The sequence below is a fragment of the Suncus etruscus genome, chromosome 12, assembly GCF_024139225.1.
Source record: "Suncus etruscus isolate mSunEtr1 chromosome 12, mSunEtr1.pri.cur, whole genome shotgun sequence".
Classification (NCBI taxonomy): Eukaryota; Metazoa; Chordata; class Mammalia; order Eulipotyphla; family Soricidae; genus Suncus; species Suncus etruscus.
Genome location: NC_064859.1, coordinates 95,621,860 through 95,644,038, shown reverse-complemented (window position 1 = coordinate 95,644,038; position 22,179 = coordinate 95,621,860). Strand labels below are relative to the sequence as shown.

The following is a 22,179-nucleotide window of genomic DNA, read 5'->3' as shown; positions in this document are numbered from 1 at the left end:
AGCGAATGTAATCTAAATTTCCAATGCATTTTGTTTCCGTCAAGGCCCAAACTCAAAATACTTGTTTTCATTTATCTCATGGCTCAGCTCCATGAAACCCAAACACTCTGCCCTTCTTCCATCTACTGTTCCTTTCTCGCCACAGGCAGCTGGCGCTTTTCCAGCCTTCTATAAATTACATAATCTCGCAGGTCTGAGGGACACTGAGAGATGCCACATTACAAGTTCTCTCTTTAACTGAACATCATGACCAGCATCATATTTATATACCAAAAAAATACCTTGAGAGTATGATTATATTGTTTCATAATTTAGTACTGCAGGTAGGACACTTGCCTTGGCAGTGTGGATGACACACCTCCAGGTGTGCCCCCAACCACCCTCAAATAAAGAATTTCAATGCGCAAAGTCAAAGAGGAAGAGAAAAGTCCTCTTGACATGTTTCTGGTTTCCAGCAGGTGACACTGTGTCGTGACAACAACTATGACAGACAGTCACACACAAATCCTTGTGCCTAACACGAAGGGTCTTGAGGCATGGGAGGAGGCATGTCGAGGCCTCTCTTCTTTCTCCAAAGAGATCACAGTTGTTCCTTTAGGGATTAGCAGGATTTAAGATGTTAACATCTACTTACTGACAGTTTATGAGCCCTGACACAGGGGCCAGGCCCTTTACAGTCAAGGACCTGTGACCAGAAGGCAGGTCCAGGCCATCTAAAACAACCTTAGAAGAGGGAGCTGGAAGCAATGTGCTATTTAACTTGCTGCTAGAATAGGAATGATCTGCAATTCTAACTGAGGACAGGGTTTAGTGGAGAGTGGGGGTGTTGGGGGGAAACGAGGGGCACTCTCAGGACTATTAGGTTACACCTTATTTTATCTAAAACAAAGATCATTCCTGGTTCCTTTCTATGTTTGTTTACAACTTGGATTTCCCCAAAACAGAGATTGTCTTACTTGTAAACCTCAGCGGGACTGGCTCAGGATAGTTAAGCTATCTGTCCTTACACTGTCCTTACTGCCTTACTTGGGGGCAGACTCTGTAAAATAAATAAAAATAAAATAAAAATAATAAAAATAAACAAAACTTGCGGTTTTGGCAGGCAGCTTGGTTGAGATACGAGGTAGAAGACAACCAGACTACACACGTTTCACCCTCACCCTGGTTTGGATTATTTCATGTGTGACCTGATCAGACTATTCACCAAGGGTTGTAGATACAAATGTAGGATGATTTTACATGGGACGACCTGGGTTCCTCCTCCTCCTCTGTCCACAGTGCACCTTCCATTTCCTCAGGCTGCCCGGAATTTCATGCATAGCCTTGAAAGAAAGTCTTTAGGGCTGGCTCGGGCTCAGTGCTAAGGGATCACTCCTGGCAAGCTCAGGTGAATCTCAAGTGGTGCCGGAGACTGAACTCAGGTTGGCTGTGTGCAAGACAAACACCCTACACACTCTGAATTATTTTTGTCAATTGAATGACATTTTTTCTATTTTTTTGCTTTTTGGGCCACAACCTGTGACACTCAGGGATTACTCCTGGCTATGTGCTTAGAAATTGCTCCTGGTTCGGGGAACCATGTGAGGTGCCAGGGGATCGAACCAAGGTCTACCCTAGATTGGCTGCATGCAAGGCAAACGTCTTATTTCTGTGCTATTGCACCAGCCCCCTGAGTAACACTTTAGCTTGTTTCCGGACAATTTCTTTTTTGCTAGTTGTATGTGACAACAGTGAGGACAGGGACGCCTATGAATGTGCATCTCTAATAAAATACACCTATTTTTGTGTTAGATCAAGATAGTAGAAGGACCCAGCCAACACTTTAATTCCTCGGGGGAGTCCCCCTGTCCCTGTGGATCCTGTAGTGGGCACAGCTCTGAGAGAAACAAGCTAGAAGGAAGAGGTTTTTCTGTCCCTTCCACAACTTCACCGATGACCTGGGTGCCAATTTCTGTTGAGTGACCAAAGAACACAGGTGGCACTTATCCTCCTAGAACTTCCTTCTTTGCTGGCAGAAGTGTAGTCACAAATGTAAAGTCTTTGCTCTGCTATAAAGAGGAGAGTGGAAGAGACTCTTGGGCTAGTTCCATTGCTTCTGCCAAGATCTCTCAAGATGGATTGACAACCTACTTACATGTTACCTATCTATCCTTCCATGAGAGATGATATTTTCAGACCCCAAACAACAACCTAGCTTGTGGGATCAACGTCCCAGGATAAAGTGCCAACCATGCACTGTAGAGCTCGATAACTTCTGCCACTTCATGAGAGGCCAACCTCTGAGGGAGCCATTTACCTTCTCTGAGCCGGTCAACCACAAAAGTGAAGCCTGTTGTTTTCGGGTGTAAGACATAGTCATACTTCTGAAGTCCGTTCTTCTCGGCGAATTCATTGCTTCGAGCCTTGCTGTTCTCTAAGCACAAAAGAGTGGACTGTTAGAAGAGAGGTATGAGGTAAGGAAATGTATAGGATCTCTTTGATTAAAACAGCAGTAACTGGGCCAGAGTGATAGAACAACAGGGAGGGCACTTACCTTGCATGCAGCTGACCTGAGTTTGATCCCTGGCATCCCATATGGTCCCCTGAGCCTGCCAGGAGCAATTCCTGAGCGCAGAGCCAGGAGAAACCCCTGAACACCACCAGGTGTGGCACAAAAAAAAACCAAAAAAGTAAAACTTTTGAGCCAAAGTGATAACACAGTGGGGAAGGCATTTGCCTTGCATGCAGCCACTGGGTTCAATCTCTGGCATCCCACAGGGTCCTCCAAGCTTACCAGGAGTGATTCCTGAGTGCAGAGCTAGCTATAAGCAGCCCCTGAGCACTGGATGTGCCCTTTCCCCCCAAAAAAAACCCCTAAAATCAAAAAACAAAAAACCCAGCAGTAAACATTTCTTATTATTATTGAAAGTTCCAGAGAGAGCCAAATGGGCTGTTATAAATACCCTCAGTTCCTAGCAGAAGTTCTAGAGTTAGTTACTTAGTAAAATTTTTGCCAAAGGCAGTTATAAGGATTGCTTATGAGTTTTGGTAAATTCGTACTGGAATCTTGAAAAAAAAATTTTTTTGTTTATACTATAGTACGTAGTGAAAACTAAAATACCAAAACTGAAACTAAAGATTTCACTAAGCCTAATTGCACAATAAAAATATTATATAAGCTAAAAAGCTAAAATTATATAAGCTAATACTAATAAGCATAAAGATCATTATGACATCCAGCAGAAATGACTAGCAATCTACCAAATAAATGTAATCAATGATTTAAAAAACAAACATTCAATCACTGAGGGCTTTGATATAAATAAAGCAAACTGTCTCCCAGCCCAGAGCTCAGAGCAAGTGCCTTCTGCCAAGGGCATCGCCCACCAGACAGGCTCAAAAGCAGCACATCGTGTGCAACCACCTGAATGTAGAGTCAAGGATATGTTCCTGTCACTGGCCGAGGTGCCTCTTTCCATTCCAAGAGGCCACTTAGTCGGTTCCAAGAAGAACCAAAGCTGTTACTCAGCAAATGTACTCAGAAAGAGTCACGCTGTTCGGACGTTTGGCCTGCTGTAGGTACTAGGGGTGATCTTGACATTGCTCTGGGTGACCTGGGAGCAGATGTGAGAGCAGGGAGACCCCCCCCCCCAACTGCACCTGGAAATGACAGCCTGCACAAAACCTAGGGGTGTCACATGGCTTTCCTGGAGTCAATTTAAGACCACTGGATGAGTCCTCCGTGCTTTTTATTTATTTATTTATTTTTAACTTTGGGGCCACACCCGGTGATGTTCAGGGATTACTCCTGGCTTTGTGCTCAGAAATCGCTCCTGGCTTGGGGGACCATATGGGACGCCAGGGGATGGGACCTGGCTGTCCAGGTCAGCCGCGTGCAAAGCAAACGCCACTACTCTGGCCCCTCAATGCTTTTTAAATAAAATGATAAGAGGGGAGGGGAGGGGAGGGAAGGGGAAGGGGAAGGGGAAGGGGAAGGGGAAGGGGAAGGGGAAGGGGAAGGGGAAGGGAAGGGAAGGGAAGGGAAGGGAAGGGAAGGGAAGGGAAGGGAAGGGAAGGGAGAAGGGAGAAGGGAGAAGGGAGAAGGGAGAAGGGAGAAGGGAGAAGGGAGAAGGGAAGGGACCCCTAAAGTGAAGACACTACAGAAGACCAGAGAAGCTTTTCTCACACTAATATGTGGAGAGTATCCCAAGCTGGAGTCCAGCTAAAAAACAATGTTCTGTAACTAGCTGGCAGGACTTTACCTGAGGCCAGGACCCCACCACAAAGATCAGATGGCAGAAGTGATGTGCTTCTTTTTGGGGGGGCCATACCCAGCAGAGCTCAGGGGGAAGCCTGAGGGATGGTAAGAATCAAATCTAGTGCCCTACCCACTGTACTATCTATCTGGCCCCCCAGAGAGTAACTAGTTCAAATTCACATTCTACATTCACCCACCTACAGGAATGTCCCTCTGGCCACAGTCTCTGGCTGACTGTCTCACCCCCTGGGTTTTGGTGAGGCTAGTAGGCCTCAGTAATGCTCCAGGCCAAAGCCACCCAGGTAGCCCTTCCTCCTTCTTACTGTGCAGAATGCCTCTGGCCAGAGAGCTGCCTGATCTCCTGCTTTCACTCAGTTTATTAGAGCCTTCCTCTAACCATGCATCCTACATTCTTTTAGTACTTTCTCCTTGTATTTACTTAGCTGTAAAGTCTTTATATATTGAAATAGTTTTAGTAACTTGTTAGGTTGTTTTTATTGAACCTACTTCTCAGGCTTTAGGCTTGAAAGGAGAAACTTTGTTTTGTTTCTCCAAAGTCATATATTTCCTACTACAAGAACACATTAATTCACTTTATGTATGAGGTACACACTTTATGTGTTCAACCACAGGTAGTATTATCACTGTAAAAAAAAAAAAAAAGTTTTCCTTTCCACGTCAGGAAAACAGAGCTCTCTGTCAAACTGGCTGAGCCACGGTAACAGACAACTGGCCCGACATTATTTGAGTTTCGTGTTCTCCAGAGTGGGGACTATGGGCCCAACAGGCACTGAGCTAATCAAGGGGGTTTGTGTGTGTTCCCATGAAGAGGAGGTGGTAGGCAAATACGTTTGAAAACCTCTTTTCCAGACATTTCTGTGAAGGTTTTCTTGTTATGAAATGTTCAAGTTCATAGCCTTTGCGTAAAGCTGACTCTCCACCATCACGTGCGTGGGCCTCATCCAATCAATGACAGGCCTTAGTGAGAGAAATAAGCTCTTCCACCAAGAAAGAATTTTCGGGCAGGCTGACTGGCTTTCAACTGTTCCTCCTCCTGGTTCTGGAGTCTGCTGACTGACTTTGGAGCCTTTGTCTTGACAAGTTTCCACAACTCTGGGCCGAGTCCTTAAACTCGATGTGTGTGAATGTGTCTCTGTGTATCTGTCTGAAATGCACTCATACAACCAGATAGATTAAATACCTAATCATCAAAAGTCGGTTGGTTCTGGTTTTCTGGAAAACTTTTACTGTAAAATTATGCGACCTTTATTTTAATTTTATTTTTTATTTATTTATTTATTCATTTATTTTGGTTTTGGGACCACACCTGGCAGTGCTCTGAAATCGCTCCTGGCAGTCTGGGGGGTGGGGGTGGGGGTCCATATCGAATGCTGGGGATTGAACCTGGGTCTGTCCCGGATCGGTAGCGTGTAAGACAAACGCCCTACTGCTGTGCTATCACTCCAGCCCAAAACTATGCAACCTTTTTTTTGTTTTTTTCGGGCCATACCCGTTTGATGCTCAGGGGTTACTCCTGGCTAAGTGCTCAGAAATTGCCCCTGGCTTGGGGGGACCATATGGGACACTGGGGGATCTAACCGCGGTCCTGATCCTTGGCTAGCACTTGCAAGGCAGACACCTTACCTCTAGCACCACCTCACCAGCCCCAAAAACTATGCAACCTTAAAGAAAACTTTTTCAAAGACTGATCTAAGAAATGACAATATAATACTGAGTACAATAAATATAATGCCAATTTTCCAACTTTAAGTTATACACGTATATACATGCACATGACATGTGTGTTCCTATGTACATGTCTAAGTGTATGTGTCTTTGAGAGAACAGAATCACGATAAGAAAATTTCCTGGGCCCGGAGAGATAGCACAGCGGTGTTCGCCTTGCAAGCAGCCGATCCAGGACCTAAGGTGGTTGGTTCGGATCCCGGTGTCCCATATGGTCCCCCGTGCCTGCCAGGAGCTATTTCTGAGCAGACAGCCAGGAGTAAACCCTGAGCACTGCCGGGTGTGGCTCAAAAACCAAAAACCAAAAAAAAAAAAAAAAAAAGAAAAAGAAAATTTCCTTATGTAAGCCATTATGATCAAAAAAATTTGGTTTTAATCAGAAATGTTCTTTGACTTACATGTATTATTATATTATATTAATTATATTATATGTTATGTTACTATATTATGTTATGCTAGTTCACCTCAATATGTTAATCAATTTGCTCTTAAATTCTTTTTTTTTTTTTTTTTTTTTTTTTGTGGTTTTTGGGTCACACCCGGCAGTGCTCAGGGGTTACTCCTGGCTCCATGCTCAGAAATGGCTCCTGGCAGGCACGGGGGACCATATGGGACGCTGGGATTCGAACCGATGACCTCTTGCATGAAAGGCAAACGCCTTACCTCCATGCTATCTCTCCAGCCCCCCCCCCCTTTTTTTTTTTTTTTGCTCTTAAATTCTTACAATAAAAAAAATTTTTCTTATGAGCGGTGGAAACTATAGCCATTTCAGTCAAGTTAGTTATAATTCTAAATTGCTCTAAATAAACATGTACCGCTTCTGTAAAGAAGTCGCATTAATATGAGGAGCGAGCATATGCAAACTTACACGTGCCGTACTAATTTTAAAAACAAGCAAGCCAGCCGGATGAAAAATCTGCATGAAAAGTCATAAAACATTCTTCTTGGGCTTAAAAGCCCAAGTTTTTAAGTTGACTTCGGAAACTAAATACTGCCTTTTGACAGACTTTTCCAAAAAAGTCAGTATTTTGCTAACCTAATCTTTAAAAGGCAACCACGAATCCCAACGCAAAAACCATTTGTAACGGATCAGTTTCCTCTGTTTGGCAAACAGTCTGGCTTTCTGAAAGATAGACATAAAATGTAAATGCCATTCTAACTTAAAAAATAAAAATAGGCTTTCGGCCTTTAAAAATAATCGAGGAGATATTAAATTCATCACCTAAAAAAGACTGGAGAGGGAACCACAAGTCAGAGGCTCAGAGGTCAGAGGCTCAGGGCCTGATGCCGTTTTGTTCCCTAAAAAAATTATGCAGTGAAAAAACTGGTTGAAAATATTGTGGAGGTACCGGAGGTTCAAGGCATGAACATTTTAATGACAATAACCTCTGAGTTTTTCATCAATGGGTTGTTGTTTTTGTTAGCTGGTTGGTTGGTGGTTCAGTAAAAAGGCCTGAAGATGGGGCTGGAGCGATATCATAGCAGTTGTGTGTTTGCCTTGTACGTGAGCAACCCCAGACGGACTCCAGTTCGATTCCCGGCATCCAATATGGTCCCGAGCCTGCCAGGATTGACTTTGGAGCACAGAGCAAGGAGTAACCTGAGTGCTGCCAGCTGTGGCCAAAAAAAAAAAAAAAAAAGAAAAGAAAAAGAAGAAGAGGTGAATTTGTAGAGGGGGTGCACATGGGGGATGAGAGGGGACCTTAAACTTCGGCAGAGAGGTACTGACACAGGTGTTGGATGTTAACCAACTGTGTGCCTAGAAACTCAAACATTAAAAACATCATAAATAGGGGCCGGAGAGATAGCATGGAGGTAAGGTGTTTGCCTTCCATGCAGGAGGTCATCGGTCGAATCCCGGCATCCCATATGGTCCCCCGTGCCTGCCAGGAGCAATTTCTGAGCCTGGAGCCAGAAATAACCCCTGAGCACTGCCGGGTGTGACCCAAAAACCACCAAAAAAAAAAAAAAATCATAAATAAAGGGGACCAAAGTGGGGGTGGAAATAATACCAATAAATAAAATTGGGCTTTGCTAAAAAGCAAAAGGCTGATATTTAAAATAGAGACCAACACAATCGGAAACTCTGGGATGGCGTTTTTGTTGTTGTTGTTGTTGGTTTTGGGCCACACCTCGTGACGCTCAGAGGTTACTCCTGGCTATGTGTTCAGAAACCGCTCCTGGCTCGGGGGACTATATGGGACACCGACGATAGAACCCAGGTCTGTCCTGGGTCAGCCGTATGCACGGCAAACGCCCTTCTGCCGTTGCCATCGCTCTGGCTCTGATGGGATGACAAATTAAATGGTGATGACCAGCGTGGGTGTGGAGGGTAGGTGGACATCAATCGTGTCAGTGCAGTTGCTCTACTGACCACTACAGTTAAATCAACTACATTATAGCTAAGGGCTCTTCTTCACCGTTTTTTAGTGATGCTGATCCCAATTGTGGTTGCCTTACCTGTGAGATCGGTGCCTTCCGGGAACAGAAGAAGCTGCAGCGGTTCGTGGATGTCACAGAAATAGTCGATCATGTCTTCAAAGTGGCTTTTGTCATCCTTCCACTTCCGCTGGATAAAGATGTAAGCAGCAGCTTGCATGGCCCAACCTGAAATCCATTCAATAATAATTTATTTACACACGTATGTACGGCCTGCACTCACAGGGCATTATGATTTATAATCATAGACATACATAAATATACACAGATATACTTATATATACATAGATATTCATAATAAACTTATATAAATAAATATACTTATATATCTATGATTTCAGATTTCCTGGTTTACTGCACTTTTATGACCAGGATATGCACCTGAGGGCGAAACTGAGGAAGAAGCACTGATCTTAGATTAAGAAATATTAAGAGAGGGGCCAGAGCAATAGAACAACAGTAGGGCATTTGCCTTGCACGCAACTGATGCAGGATGGACCTGGGTTCGATCCCTGGCATCCCATAGGGTCTCCCAGAGTGCCAGGAGCGATTTCTGAACACCACTGGGTATGGCCTAAAGCCAATGTATGTATGTATGTATATATGTATGTGTGTGTATGTGTGTGTAAGTATTAAGAGAATATGTGTGTGTGTGTATTAAGAGAATATTTTTAAACAAGCCTGACACATCTGAGGGCTTGCAAAACTTCTCTAGCTCATCTCCAACCAAACCAGACTATTCAAATATCAATGCAGTAAAAACAAGAACAAAAACGCCAAAAAAAAGAAACTTTCTTAGCATTTACTGGAAACCCATCCAAGATTTGCCAATCCTAACTTAAGACCCTTCAGTTAAGCTCGTGCACAACATAACTATGTGCTGAGGCTTCATGAGCCAACGGCTGTTGTCAGGTCAAGGATGGATTTCTCCTCAAAGTTCCCCCTTCTGCACTACCTAGAGGAAATCCCAGTAGCTACCAGGTTCCCCGCTTAAGATGATGACTGTAAAGGAAGAGTGTGCAGTGCCCACTGCTGACATTATGGCCACCATCTCTTCTCTTCTCTAGGGCTGCTGCAAGGGAAACCCCAGAAGAAGTCCCCTGGCCATCCCTCAGGCCTGATGTGACTAGAACTACTGGAACACACCTTTGGGGCAGCCAACCCGATCTGCTCAGTGGTCCTTGAAACCTGAAAACCTTGTGTTAGACACAGGAACTATCGATGCTGACCAGAAACTCTCACTCAGAAACTAGTCCTGAGACCAAGGTGAAAACAAGCCAGTGCTCGGAAGACAAATGGAGAGACACTGAACTAACACCCACAACTGCAACAGATAACATAGGTAGCAGCAGCAGGAGAGAAACAAGGAGAGAAGATAGAGATTAGGCGTGCTGATTTTGATCTGGAACCAAGAGCTATAGTCTCCACTACATGAGGATAGGTGCTGGCCTTCCTCTTGCCTATCTACCCTCAAAGTCCACCTCCTTATCTTTGTGTCTTTACCATCAACTTTTAATATTCTACCTAGAGGAATGAAAGCTGGACCCCTCACAAACAAGAACATAATTCAAAAAAAGGGAGTTCCAAGCATTTGATAGGCCAGGCAACCTGAGAAGCATGCATATCAAGTTATTATTATAACACTGAAAGAGTCATTTTGTTTTGTTTTATTTCATTAGTTTGTTTTTGGGCCATACCTGGCATCAGAGCTCAGGGGTTACTCCTGGCTCTGGGCTCAGAAACTGCTCCTGGCAGGATCAGGGGACCCTATATTATGCCAGGAATCGAATCCGGTTCATCCCGGGTCAGCTGTATGCAAGGCAAATGCCCTAACCCCGTGCTCTCTTCAGCCCCTGAATGAGTCACTTTTTAAAAGTTGTATTTGCTTTATTTAAACATCTTGTTTAACCCAACTACTAACATATGTTTGTAATCATGGTGTTTACATGAAAATATGACTAAAAATAAAAACACTTTGATTTACAAAGTTGCTTATGATAGTTGATTATAGCAATAAAATGCTGTAACACCAAACCCACCACTAGTGTAACATTCTCTCTACCATTCTCCCAAGTTTCCCACTCACTCCCAAGCCTGACCCCTTGGCAGGTACAAAATAATTTACATTACTCGCTACAACTAAACACAGTAATGTAATTATCAAAAAAAAAATTGCAAAAATTGGGGACAAAGCAATAGCACACAACCAATCCAGGGCATACCTGGGTTCAATCCCTGGCATCCCATAGTCCCCCGAGCCAGGAGTAACCCCTGAGCGTCACCAAGTGTGGCCCAAACCCCCCCCCCCACAAAGAGTAAAATGTGTCATACCTCAAAATGGGGTCATTAAGTCACTGTCTGAAGGCTTTACAAAGCTGGTTGAGCATTCTGTGTCACTGATACTGTTCGCTGCTCTTAGGTGGCTTCTGGGCTACTTTCGCATCTAATTTGGTGCCTTCTAAATGGTGGTGTCAGTACTGAAAACTTTGGAGGTGTTACGTAGCCACAGAAGCGACTGTGTGCTCCAGGAATTTAGGACTTGGGAGCTGGGCCCATGAGCAAAGGCCCTACACACTGTGCTATGGGTTCTGGCCCCTCTTTAACATTCTTTTTTAGTTTATTTTTATTTTTTATTTGTGGGTCACACTGGCAGCGCTCGGGGTTACTCCTGGGTCTGCACTCAGAAATCACTTCTGGCAGGCTTGGGGGACCATATGATATGCCGGGGTTTGAACCACCATCTATTCTGGATCAGCTGCATGCAAAGCAAACGCCCTACGGCTGTGCTACCTCTCCAGCCCCCCTCCTTCACGTTCTAAAGACCCCCAATGCACATTTGCGTGACACTCATTTCACACTTCTCCGAGCTGATGAATGAGTGCAACTGGCTGTGTCCCCGCAATCCGTCTCGGGGATACATCTTCTTTATTTCTATTTCCTCCCACGGACCATGCATGCCTTTTGTTTGGTCTTAGCTCTGCAGGCAGGGCTGGGGACAGGCAGCTTAGCTGAGAAAAGCTGCACATCCCTGAGGCAGCGTGGCCTTCCTCCCTCACCCTCCCCAGTTACCATCTCTGTGCCGCCTTCCAACACACAGAGGGGAGTGAACCCCACTGTCAAAGCTAGCCTGAACTTCACAGTTCACCGCGTTTCTCCTCATGTCCTCTGACCAACTCTCAGAGCTGGCTCAGGGAAATCAAAAGAATACTGTTTATCTGAACGGATTTTAGCCTGCATTCATAAAAAATTAAACCCTTTCACTGTTTTTTTTTCCCCCTTTTACTGTCGATTGGATTGAAGATAAAAACTGTCAAGATATCTACTCTACTCCTGCTGGTGCCTTGGAGCCAGACTCCAAAGATGGATCAATCTGGTTTGTTGCTACAGTCTGCAGAATCATTCACTCCCTCTATGATCCACGCTAGTGTAGAAATGAAACACCAGCAGGAAGCTTTAATGAATGAAAAATGGGAGGGAGGCTGGAAAGGGAGCAGAAAGCACAGGGGCCAAGGCACTTGCCTTGCACCCAGCAGAATCCAGTTTTCCGATTCAATCCTTGGTTCCGCGTAGGATCCCTGGAGCCCCACCAGGAGTAACTCCAGAGCATATAGCAAGGATGGACAGTAGGTCAATCCCAGCATTCCATATGGTCCCCCGAGGCTGCCAGGAGCAATTTCTGCATGCAGAACCAGGAGTAACCCCTGAGCACTGTCAGGTATGACCCAAAAAAGCATAAAAGAGTAAATAAAAGTTGGTATAAGTTAGGTAGGAGAGATATGAGTGAGTTTTCCTTCTCACTGTAAATAAAGTTTAGTGTCATCAGAAGCTTCAACTAGAACCACCACAGCCCAGAAAACCCTCTGACACTGACTTGAGTATCAGCGAGACCTAACGATCATTTCAACGTGACCCACGTTGATCTAAGTTCTTGGTCTTGGAGCAAGCAATATGAAGTCAATTTGCTTGTGCCTGCAAGGAGGTAGGCGAGTGGGGTGGGTGGGAGACTGGGAACCCTGAGGAAGGGAAGGCCACACTGCTGGAGGGACTGACAGTAGAACATCTAAGACCTGACATGACTGGATTATGAACAACTTGGTAAATGAAGGTATTCTAATAAAAACTGGGGAATATAAAGTTCTAGTGCTATGAACTAGAACTATCTCCAACAGACATTCTACTATGCGATTGCTAATAAAAATAAAGTAACCTGGGCAAATCCTAGTGGTTCCGTTTGGCTGGAGAAGGGTTTGCTGTCATCTTTAATAAGGGAAGCTTCATTCGCAATGGAATGTTGGGCTGCAATAATAAACAACCTCCACATCTGAGTTGCTTCAAGCAATAAAAGTTGCGGTTCCCAGCTCCTCCCCCCAAAACACCCCATAGGCCCCTGGGAGCTCAGAGCTCCAGTCCTCGGTTCCTGGCGCAGCTGGGGTGTGGAACGCGGCCAAGTGCCGGAGGAGTCCGAGGGCTCCTGTGCTCGCTCGCTGTTGTCCACACGTCACTGAGGCAAGTCACAAGGCCAGAGCTATTTATAAGCATCCCTTGCTTAGGGCACCCAGAACTACTGGGTTAAAAATAAAAACTCCAGGGCTTGGGGCCTGGGAGATGCACAACCACATGAAAGCCAACCCGTTCTGCATTTGGGCTACCATTTGGGTCGCATTCACACTGTAGTTGCACACATTCCCCCAAAGGAGAGGACCCGGATTCCCAATCTCCAGCTAAGGTCCCAGGTCTCTTCATCGGACCCAGTTCAAGGTTTCTCTGTATCATCACGAAGCAAAAAGATATCGTCTGTACCTTGCTCTTCTAAGAGATGATGTGGTCATCTATACACTTAACCCTATAGCCTGTTCAAAAAACCGTGGGTCCTGGATGACCTTGAGCTAAGGCAGACCTGTGGGGCCTGGGGCTTCCCACAAAAGAGCAGAGCAAACCCCTTTCCAACACCATTTGTCCACAAGCCTTGTGAGTCAGGCCTGAAAGGCAGATGTGCCCCTGTAAGAAAAGAAAGTTCCTGGGGCTAGAGTACAGTGGTAGGGCATTTGCCTTGCACACGGCTGACCCAGGATGGACATGGGTTCGATTCCTGGCATCCATAGAGTCCCCCGAGCCAGGGACGATTTCTGAGTGTATAGCCAAGAGTAACCCCTGAATGCCACTGGGTATGGCCCAAAAACCAGAAAAAAAAGGAAAAAAATAGAAAGTTCCTTCTTGGCTGGGAGTTGCCCACTGGCTTAAGAAACTAGAGAATTGAGGCCGGAGAGATAGCATGGAGATGTTTGCCTTGTATGCAGAAGGTCGGTGGTTCAAATCCCAGCGTCCCATATGGTCCCCCGAGCCCGCCAGGAGTGATTTCTGAGCGTAGAGCCAGGAGTAGCCAATGAGTTCTGCTGGGTATGACCCAAAAACCAAAAAGGAAAAAAAGAAAAAGAAACTAGAGAATTAAATCAATTGAACAGACACAGAAGTAAGAAAGGAAATAACTGAGGTAGGACAGAAGCCACAGGAACTGAAAACAAAAACAGAAAATAGGTAAGACAAACTGCAGTGAAATGATTTCAAGGAGGGAGGGAGAGAAGAAGGGAGTATTGTCTCCGGAAACCTTACACACTGGAGCTTTGGGGCCCGGAGGAGACCACTTTGCTTGAGAAGACAAATTACAGACAATCAATTAGAGAAATCAATTAGAGAAATTGAGCTGGCAGCTTCCAACACACCCACTCAGACAGTGAATTCAGGACCCAAGGCTGTGTGGCCAAATCCTTTCAATCACAGCCAGAAGAAATGTCAGCCCTCCGCAGACTCCATCAGGAAATGGAGAAGGGGGCACTTAGCATCTCCCGTGCTGCTGAGGCTAAAACTGACGGAGAAGTCACACGAGGGGAAAGAAGGGAAAACCCAGATCCTTTGACAGACACAGACATATAAATCCACTCCAGAGATTTACCAAGCAAGCCCAAGGCTCTGTTAAACCGGGCACTGTGAGTAGTCTCTCAGTCTGGTGTGCTTCTGTTAGCTCCCACCTCACCTCACAGGGGATGGAAAGAGCTTCAAAGAATCTTTGACCTGGGGCCTGAGCAGTGGTGCAGCGATAGGGTGTTTGCCTTGCACGCAGCTGACCTAGGAGGTTCGGTCCCCCAGCGTCCCATATGCTCTTCCAAGCCAGGAGAGATTTCTGAGCGCAGAGCCAGGAGTAACTCCTGACCGTCACCGAGTGTGCCCCCCACCCAATAAAAGAATCTCTGACGAGATCTCATGCAAGAATCCAGCTCAATGACAAGAAAAACTAGATTAAACATGGCAGGGTGAAGGAAACTCAGCAAAAAAAATAGTGCCCAGCAGGAGGCATTTTCATATATACAACAAAGGGCTGGGAGCCGAGACCAGGGTGAGCAGCCCAGCCTGACTTGGGGAGCAGGGGGGTTTAATCCCACCTAGGCAAGGCCCAGAAAAACCACTGGCCCAGCACACAAGGCCTTCAAAGTATCAGGCTTTTAAGGATACAAAACTCTTTTCCCAAGAATATTCTCCCTTCCCAGAATCCTTCAAAGATTATTGTTAGAACAGGGTTAGTATCCATAGAGCAAGAAAGATAACTTTTCTCAGCACAGCAGTAGGGCATTTATTTGCCTTGCACGCAGCCAACCTGGGACGAACCCAAGTTCGATTCCCTGCATCCCATATGGTCTCCCAGCCTACCAGGAGACATTTCTGAATGCAGAGCCAGGAGTAACCCCTGAATGCCACCAGATGTGACCCAAAAACAACAACAACAACAACAACAACAATAACAATAACAATAACAAAAAGGTAACTTTCTCTTCTGGATAGGCAAGGCAACAGCGAGTGCCCCTGAACTCTTAAACTGGGTGCAGCGCATCCGAGAAAAGCCTCAGACCAGCTGGTTCACAGGTGACCTACCAAATCCTGGAACGCTTTTGAGACTGGCTTTCAGGCACACCTTCTCCAGCCTGAGGTAGCTGTAGCGCACTAGGCAATTCCAGAGGAACATCCAGTCCATTCGGGTCCGGTGATTCATGATGATGACGCTCCTTTCCCCAGGAACAAATGCGTCGCCCGTGATGACCACTTTCACCCCGAACATGGTCTCCATCAAGGCCTAGGAGAGACAACAGAGCTGAGGTGCAGCTGACCATTGAAGACTGGCCATGTTGGCACTGCCTGTCCTTATCTTCTCATTTCCCACAAGTCAGGCAAAGCTGAAATGCTTTCCAGGAACCTGGCTTCTAAAATAAATCATGACACACTTTCAGGGCCGAAGAGATAGCATGGAGGTAGGGCATGTGCCTTGCATGCAGAAGGACAGTGGTTTGAATCCCGGCATCCCATACGGTCCCCTGAGCCTGCCAGGAACGATTTCGGAGTATAGAGTAGGACTAACCCCTGAGCATGGCCAAAAACAAAAACAAAAACAAAAACAAAACGAAACAAAACACACAATTTCATCTGGGAAGAAGAGAATAGAAAGGCAGAGTATTGGTTTCTGGAGTCACTAATTTAAGTATCTGGCAGTTTCCAAATTCAAAAAATAGCTTTTTGGGCCCAGAGAGATAGCAAATCGGCATTTGCCTTGCAAGCAGCCGAACCAGGACCAAAGGTGGTTGGTTCGAATCCCGGTGTCCCATATGGTCCCCCGTGCCTGCCAGGAGCTATTTCTGAGTAACCCCTGAGCACCACCAGGTGTGGCCCAAAAAAACAAAAACAAAAAAAAAATAGCTTTTCAGGGTGGAAAAATAGCACAGCAAGTAGGGTGTTTGCCTTGCACACAGCCAACCAAGGTTTGATCCCTGGCATCCCATATATAGTCTGGGGGTTTTGTTTGTTTGTTTGTTTGTTTTGTCACATCCAATGGCGCTCAGGGGTTCCTCCTGACTCTGCGCTCAGAAACAGCTTCTGGCAGGCTCGGGGGGACCACATGAGATGCTGGGATTCGAACCACTGTCCGTCTTGAACTGGCCACGTGCAAGGCAATGCCCTACTCTGTGCTATCTCTCTGGCCCTGAAACTGTCTCTTGAACCTGCCAGGAGCCTGCCAGGAGTAATTTCTAAGTCCAGAGGTCAAACCTGAGCATATCCTAGTGTGGTCCAGAAACTGAAAACAAGCAATACAAACAAAAACACTATCTTGCATTAAAATTTTCCGTGTTGTTTTAAAAGTATAAGAAGTGTAAAAAAAAAAAAAAATCCCCTTGTAAGTTTTAACGATTTGATTTTTGTTTTTGTGCCACATCCAACGGTGTACAGCAATTCCTCCTAGCTCTGTGCTCAGGGGTCGTTCCTGGTAGTGCTTGGTAGACAAACCATAAGGAAAGCTGGGGACTGAAGCCAGGTCAGCCACATAAAAGGCATATGCCTACCCACTGTGCTGCTGCTCCTTCCCTAGAATACAACGTATTTTTGTAGAAAAGGTATTAATAACTAACACTGAGGAGTCCAAAAGAGTGGATAGGATGCTTGTCTTGCACATGGCCAACTAGGGTTTGATCCCCTGGCACACCGTATGGTTTCCTCATACCCACCCAGATGTGACCCCTGTGCACAGAGATAAAAGAAGCAAGCCCTGAGCACAGCCAGTTGTGGGGGGAGAGAGGAGAGAGAGAGACAGAGACAGAGAGAGAGAGAGAGACAGAGAGAGAGACAGAGACAGAGAGAGAAGAAAGATTTAGCATTGAGTCCAAAAGGAAGGGAAGGAGCAGAAAGTCCCTTTCCACTTTCTTTCTGATCTTTTAAACATTCACAAATATATCAGCTTCCCTTAACACTAAATAGAAAATTAAATGACTGAGGCTGGAGCATTTGCCTTGCATGCGGTTGACCAAGGTTTGATCTCCAGATTCCCACAGGGTCCCTCCCCTGAGCACTGCCAGGAGTTATTTCTGAGTACAGAGCCAGGAGTTACCCCTGAGCACTACTGACTGTGGCCCAAAACCCAAAAAATAAAATAAAATAAAAAATAAAAGGACCAGGGCCGGAGTGGTGGCACAAGCATTAAGGCGTCCGCCTTGCGCGCACTAGCCTAGGACAACCATGGTTCAATCCTCCAGCGTCCCATATGGACCCCCAAGCCAGGAGCGATTTCTGAGTACATAGCCAGGAGTAACCCCTGTGCATTACCAGGTGTGGCCCCAAAACCAATAAACAAAGAAAGAAATAAAGAAATAAATACATGGACCAGTTCCTGTAAGGGGAAAATGGTCTGGCCAGGCAGACAAATCACATGACCTCTGGGTCATCACAGCCATGTGGATGGATACTTACGGCAAATGTGAAAAAATAGAAGCCAAACCAACACAAGTGCAGATATGCAGAGTCTGTAAGTACAATTTGGAAAATGGATGGAGACAGAACGTATATCGGGGGGAAATCTGTCCAGGTTATCTGTTCTACATGTTCCTCATTTTCTCTTTCCACTGGTCATTGAAAGCCACTGTGAATGGGACACGAAGGAGCTTGTCAAGAATGATGTTCCATCTCCTGAGTGGGTGGAGAGTTATCATTACCCCTTTAAGAGAAGCTTCCAGCATGGGGATTTTCACGCTTGCTTTTATTGGTCTATCAAAACTAAACTCAAGTTTCCCAGAGATCCCAAAATAAGATTGGTGCTTTTCGTTACGGAAAGTAACGAAGCTCACAAAACCCCTGACAGCCTGGTCCAGAGCTTCATCTCTACATCTGTGCCAGTGACTTGATCCCAATGTCGCCGGAAAGTTCCAGAGAACCTTCCAGGCAGCAAGGTGTCAATCTGCCATGATTCATTTTAAGATTTGACAAGCAGGAGCCGTGAACATAATTATTAACAGTCTCCCCCGACTCCCAACAGGATGATAAATACCCTATACAGAAATAAAGGTGTCATACCTAGAAAGAGCCCTAGAATTCAATCATCCAGATTCCAAACTTAGACATCATTCTCGTGTTGTTTTTTTTTTTTCGAGCACAGAAGAAGCAAGTTTCAGTAACTAAATGGGCCGATCCGAGTTTACCAGGTCTCTGTTTTCAACACCGAGCTGATCAAAGACTGCTCCGAGAATAAGAAATACAGAAGCAATTTCTTTTTCATATTTCTACCTTATTATTTATATTATTTCCTTATAGCTTTTGGCTTTGTCTTTCTTTTTATGATTGCTTTAGGTGTAAGATAAAATTGTTTATTTGGGATTTTTCTTGATCCTTTGGTTAAAACTTTTCATCATTGTATCTTCCTGCAGTACCTTTTTTTTTTTTAATAACATATCGTTACTTAAGCATCATAATTACAGACATGATTGTATGTTGCAAATCAGCCCTTGGTGAGGTTGACTGATGGAGGGATGGAGGATGAGGCCTTTCTCCTCCAGCTCGGACCACGCGTCTGTTACCCTGTTCAGCTGGCGGTTCCGAGGTGAATGCGGCGGGAAGAAAGCCAATAGGCAGTCAGGCTTCCGAAGAAAACAGCTCTTTATTCCATGAAGAGGCCGAAGCCAAAAGGCCTAAGAATAGAACCCAGGAAAAAAGCCCCTCACCTTCCACAGACCCTTGCTTTTATGCCCCAGAATCAGGTACCACCCAATGGTGGGAGCAGAATCAGGTACCACCCTACGGGGGGAGCAGAATGCCATGTGACACCCTACGGTAGGGCACAATCACCATTCAGGGTAGGGTCAGTAACATAATAATCACATTAAAATGTTTACTTACACAACAATTGTAGTTGGGTTTCAATCATAAAAATAACTAAGAGACCAGGGCTGGAGCATGGCACAAGTGGTAGGGCATTTGCCTTGCACGCAGCTGACCCAGGACGAACTGCGGTTTGATCCCTTGGTGTCCCATATGGTCCCTCAAGCCAGGAGCGATTGCTAAGTGCATAGGCAGGAGTAACTCCTGAATGTCACCGGATGTAGCCCAAAAATCAAAATAATACTACTACTAATAATAATAAAAATAAACTAAGAGCCTCCCAGGTCCCACTAGTTATTAACGTCAAGGGTTCTGCTGTGAATGCCAACCCCAGGCCTAGAAGTCCTCAGGCATGGAGGTAGAGAGTAGCCACCTGTCTTGAGCACATGTATATGTCTGGGGAAAAGGACAGAGCTATGACCTGAGCCAGCCAAGCTCCAGAAATCCTCAGCTTTACCTAAGGCCACACAATGTCCATCTATCGCTTCACCCACCATAGGGCGTGCCCTTTCCCATGCATGGTGATCAGATTCTAAATACAGTATTTTTGTTCCGCACCAGCTTCAAGGAAAACACCAGAAGTCTGTGGAAGAGCGAGCATGGCTCAAATGGACAGTTAGAAGATGAATGATAGCACAGCAGGAGAGGTTTGCCTTGCACACAGCTGACTCGAGTTCGATCCTGGATGGTTACCTGAAAGTAACCAGGAGTGATTCCTGACTGAAGGGCCTGGAGTAACGCCTGGGCATTAATGGGTGTGCCTCCTCCATCAATTAAAGGAAAGGAAAGGAAAGAAAAGAAGAAAAAAAAAGAGAGAGAAAGAAGGGAGGGAGGGAGGGAGGGAGAGAGAGATGGAGGGAGAGAGTGAGAGAGAGAGAGAGTGAGAGAGAAGGAAGGAAGGAAGAAGGGAGGGAGGGAGGGGGGAGGGAGGGAAAGAAGGAAGGAAGGAAGGAAGGAAGGAAGGAAGGAAGGAAGGAAGGAAGGAAGGAAGGAAGGAAGGAAGGAAGGAAGGAAGGAAGGAAGGAAGGGAGGGAGGGAGGGAGGAAGGGAGGGAGGGAGGGAGGAAGAGAGGGAGAGAGAGAGAAAGAGAGAGAGAAAGAAAGAAAGAAAGAGAAAGAAAGAAAGAAAGAAAGAAAGAAAGAAAGAAAGAAAGAAAGAAAGAAAGAAAGAAAGAAAGAAAGAAAGAAAGAAAGAAAGAAAGAAAGAAAGAAAGAAAGAAAGAAAGAAAGAAAGAAAGAAAGAAAGAAAGAAAGAAAGAAAGAAAGAAAGAAAGAAAGAAAAAGAAAGAAAGAAAGAAAAAGAAAGAGGGCTATGTCTTACATCAAAGGGACAGAAACCCAAGTACTTCTAAACCCCAGCCAGAGCTTAGCAAATACCAAATGACTGGAGAGATTCCGGATACTGAAATGTAACAGTTGCTCTGGGGACAAACAATTCAACCTTTACATGACCCACAATGATGTCCCCAAGATGGACTGAACAAAGACATCCCGCCCAGTGACTCAAATGCTCTGTGTGCGTGTGTGTGAGAGACAGACAGACAGACACAGAGACAGAACAGCACAAACTGTCCTGAGACACAGGAGGTTAAGGCCATGAACTCCGAGTCCCCCCTAACACTGAGTCTACAGGATTTATTTCACTGTGGTCCTTCATTTAGCACAGAGAGTCATGCTCCTTTAACGTATGGAAAGCTTACGAAAGAGAAGAGCACTCGGCTGCAATTTCCGTGAAGCAATAATTAGTCTAAGTGCATTGACCCTCATTTATTTTTAGTGATATAGATATATTTCGACTGCTGGGATGGCTTAAAATAAAACAGCATCTATAGAGGGGAGGAGGCAGGGAAAGGGGAATAAAATTCCTTCTGAAGGAACAACTAGAAGCAGTTTCTTTAACACCTCGTTAAAAATAAATAAATCTAGAGATAGCACAGTGGTAGGGTGTTGCCTAGCATGCAGCTGACCTAGGAAGGACTGTGGTTTGAATCCCGGCATCCCATATGGACCCCCAAGCCTGCCAGGATGACTTCTGATCACAGAGCCAGGAGTAATCCTTGAGCACCTGCCTGAGTGTGACCCAAACGAAAACCAAAAACAAACAAACAAACAAAATTAATTACTTAAATAAATCTGAGGCTGGGGGTGGAGGGTGGGGTGGGAAAACAGCGATCAAAGATAAACTCAGATCATTTTTCTCCATCTCAAATGAGGTGTGAACTTTGCTGCCCCCCCCTGCCCCAGCAGAACTTCAATTTGGGTCAATAAAGGAAAGGAAACAGATCTGGCATGAGAACTGTCAAAGGAATTCTTCAATGGGGAATGTGGGTTTTGGGGTTTTATTTATTTTTTGACTAATATATATATATATATATATACAGATATACAGAAATCGCTCCTGGCAGGCTCAGGGAACCATATGGGATGCCAGGATTCAAACCACTGACCTTCTGCATGCAAGGTAAACGCCTTACCTCCATGCTAGCTCTCCGGCCCCAACTTAGATATATTTCTAGGTAGGAATTCCTTGGTTAGATCTGGTAATTTCCCCCTGCTCTATGTACTCGTAGTTCTCTCGTATTATACAAGGAAGAGGTCTGGAACAAGAGGAGATGAGCAGATAGGTGCCTACACAGCCCGGGAAGAGGGAGGGCGGGAGAGAAGGACCAGCAACAGCGTGTCACTTACCACGGGGAGTGTGAGCCAGCTCGCCACCAAGCGGTTGTTGATCCAGCGATACCAACAAGGGTTTATGAACATCAGGGGTAAAACAGGGCCCAGCATGAAAATGCTCCCAAAAAAGCTGCCTGCAAACAGAGTGAGTATGAAGTAGATTCCTTTCCATGACACCATGATTCTGAAAGATACAAAAAAAAAATAATAATAATAATAAGGAAGCATTTTATCACTATGCAGCTAACAGCCCCAAACCAGCTTTTCTTTTTCTTTTTGGACCACACCCATGATGCTCAGGGGTTACTCCTGGCTAGGCACTCAGAAATCGCTCATGGCTTGGGGGACCATATGGGATGCCAGGGGATCAAAGCACGGTCCATCCTAGGTTAGTGTGTGCAA

General features: G+C 45.3%; 1 protein-coding gene across 1 annotated transcript in view; it reads right to left on the bottom strand.

The window, feature by feature from the left end:
- The window catches only part of LCLAT1 (lysocardiolipin acyltransferase 1), a 61,593-nt gene extending 39,630 nt beyond the window's left edge, over window positions 1-21,963 (bottom strand). Inside the window, 4 exon segments of the mRNA XM_049784239.1 lie at window positions 2,297-2,413; window positions 8,444-8,590; window positions 15,347-15,545; window positions 21,793-21,963. Of these exon segments, the coding sequence (XP_049640196.1) occupies window positions 2,297-2,413; window positions 8,444-8,590; window positions 15,347-15,545; window positions 21,793-21,957 (628 nt within the window). The 5' untranslated portion in view covers window positions 21,958-21,963.
- Between the last annotated feature and the right edge of the window lie 216 nt (window positions 21,964-22,179).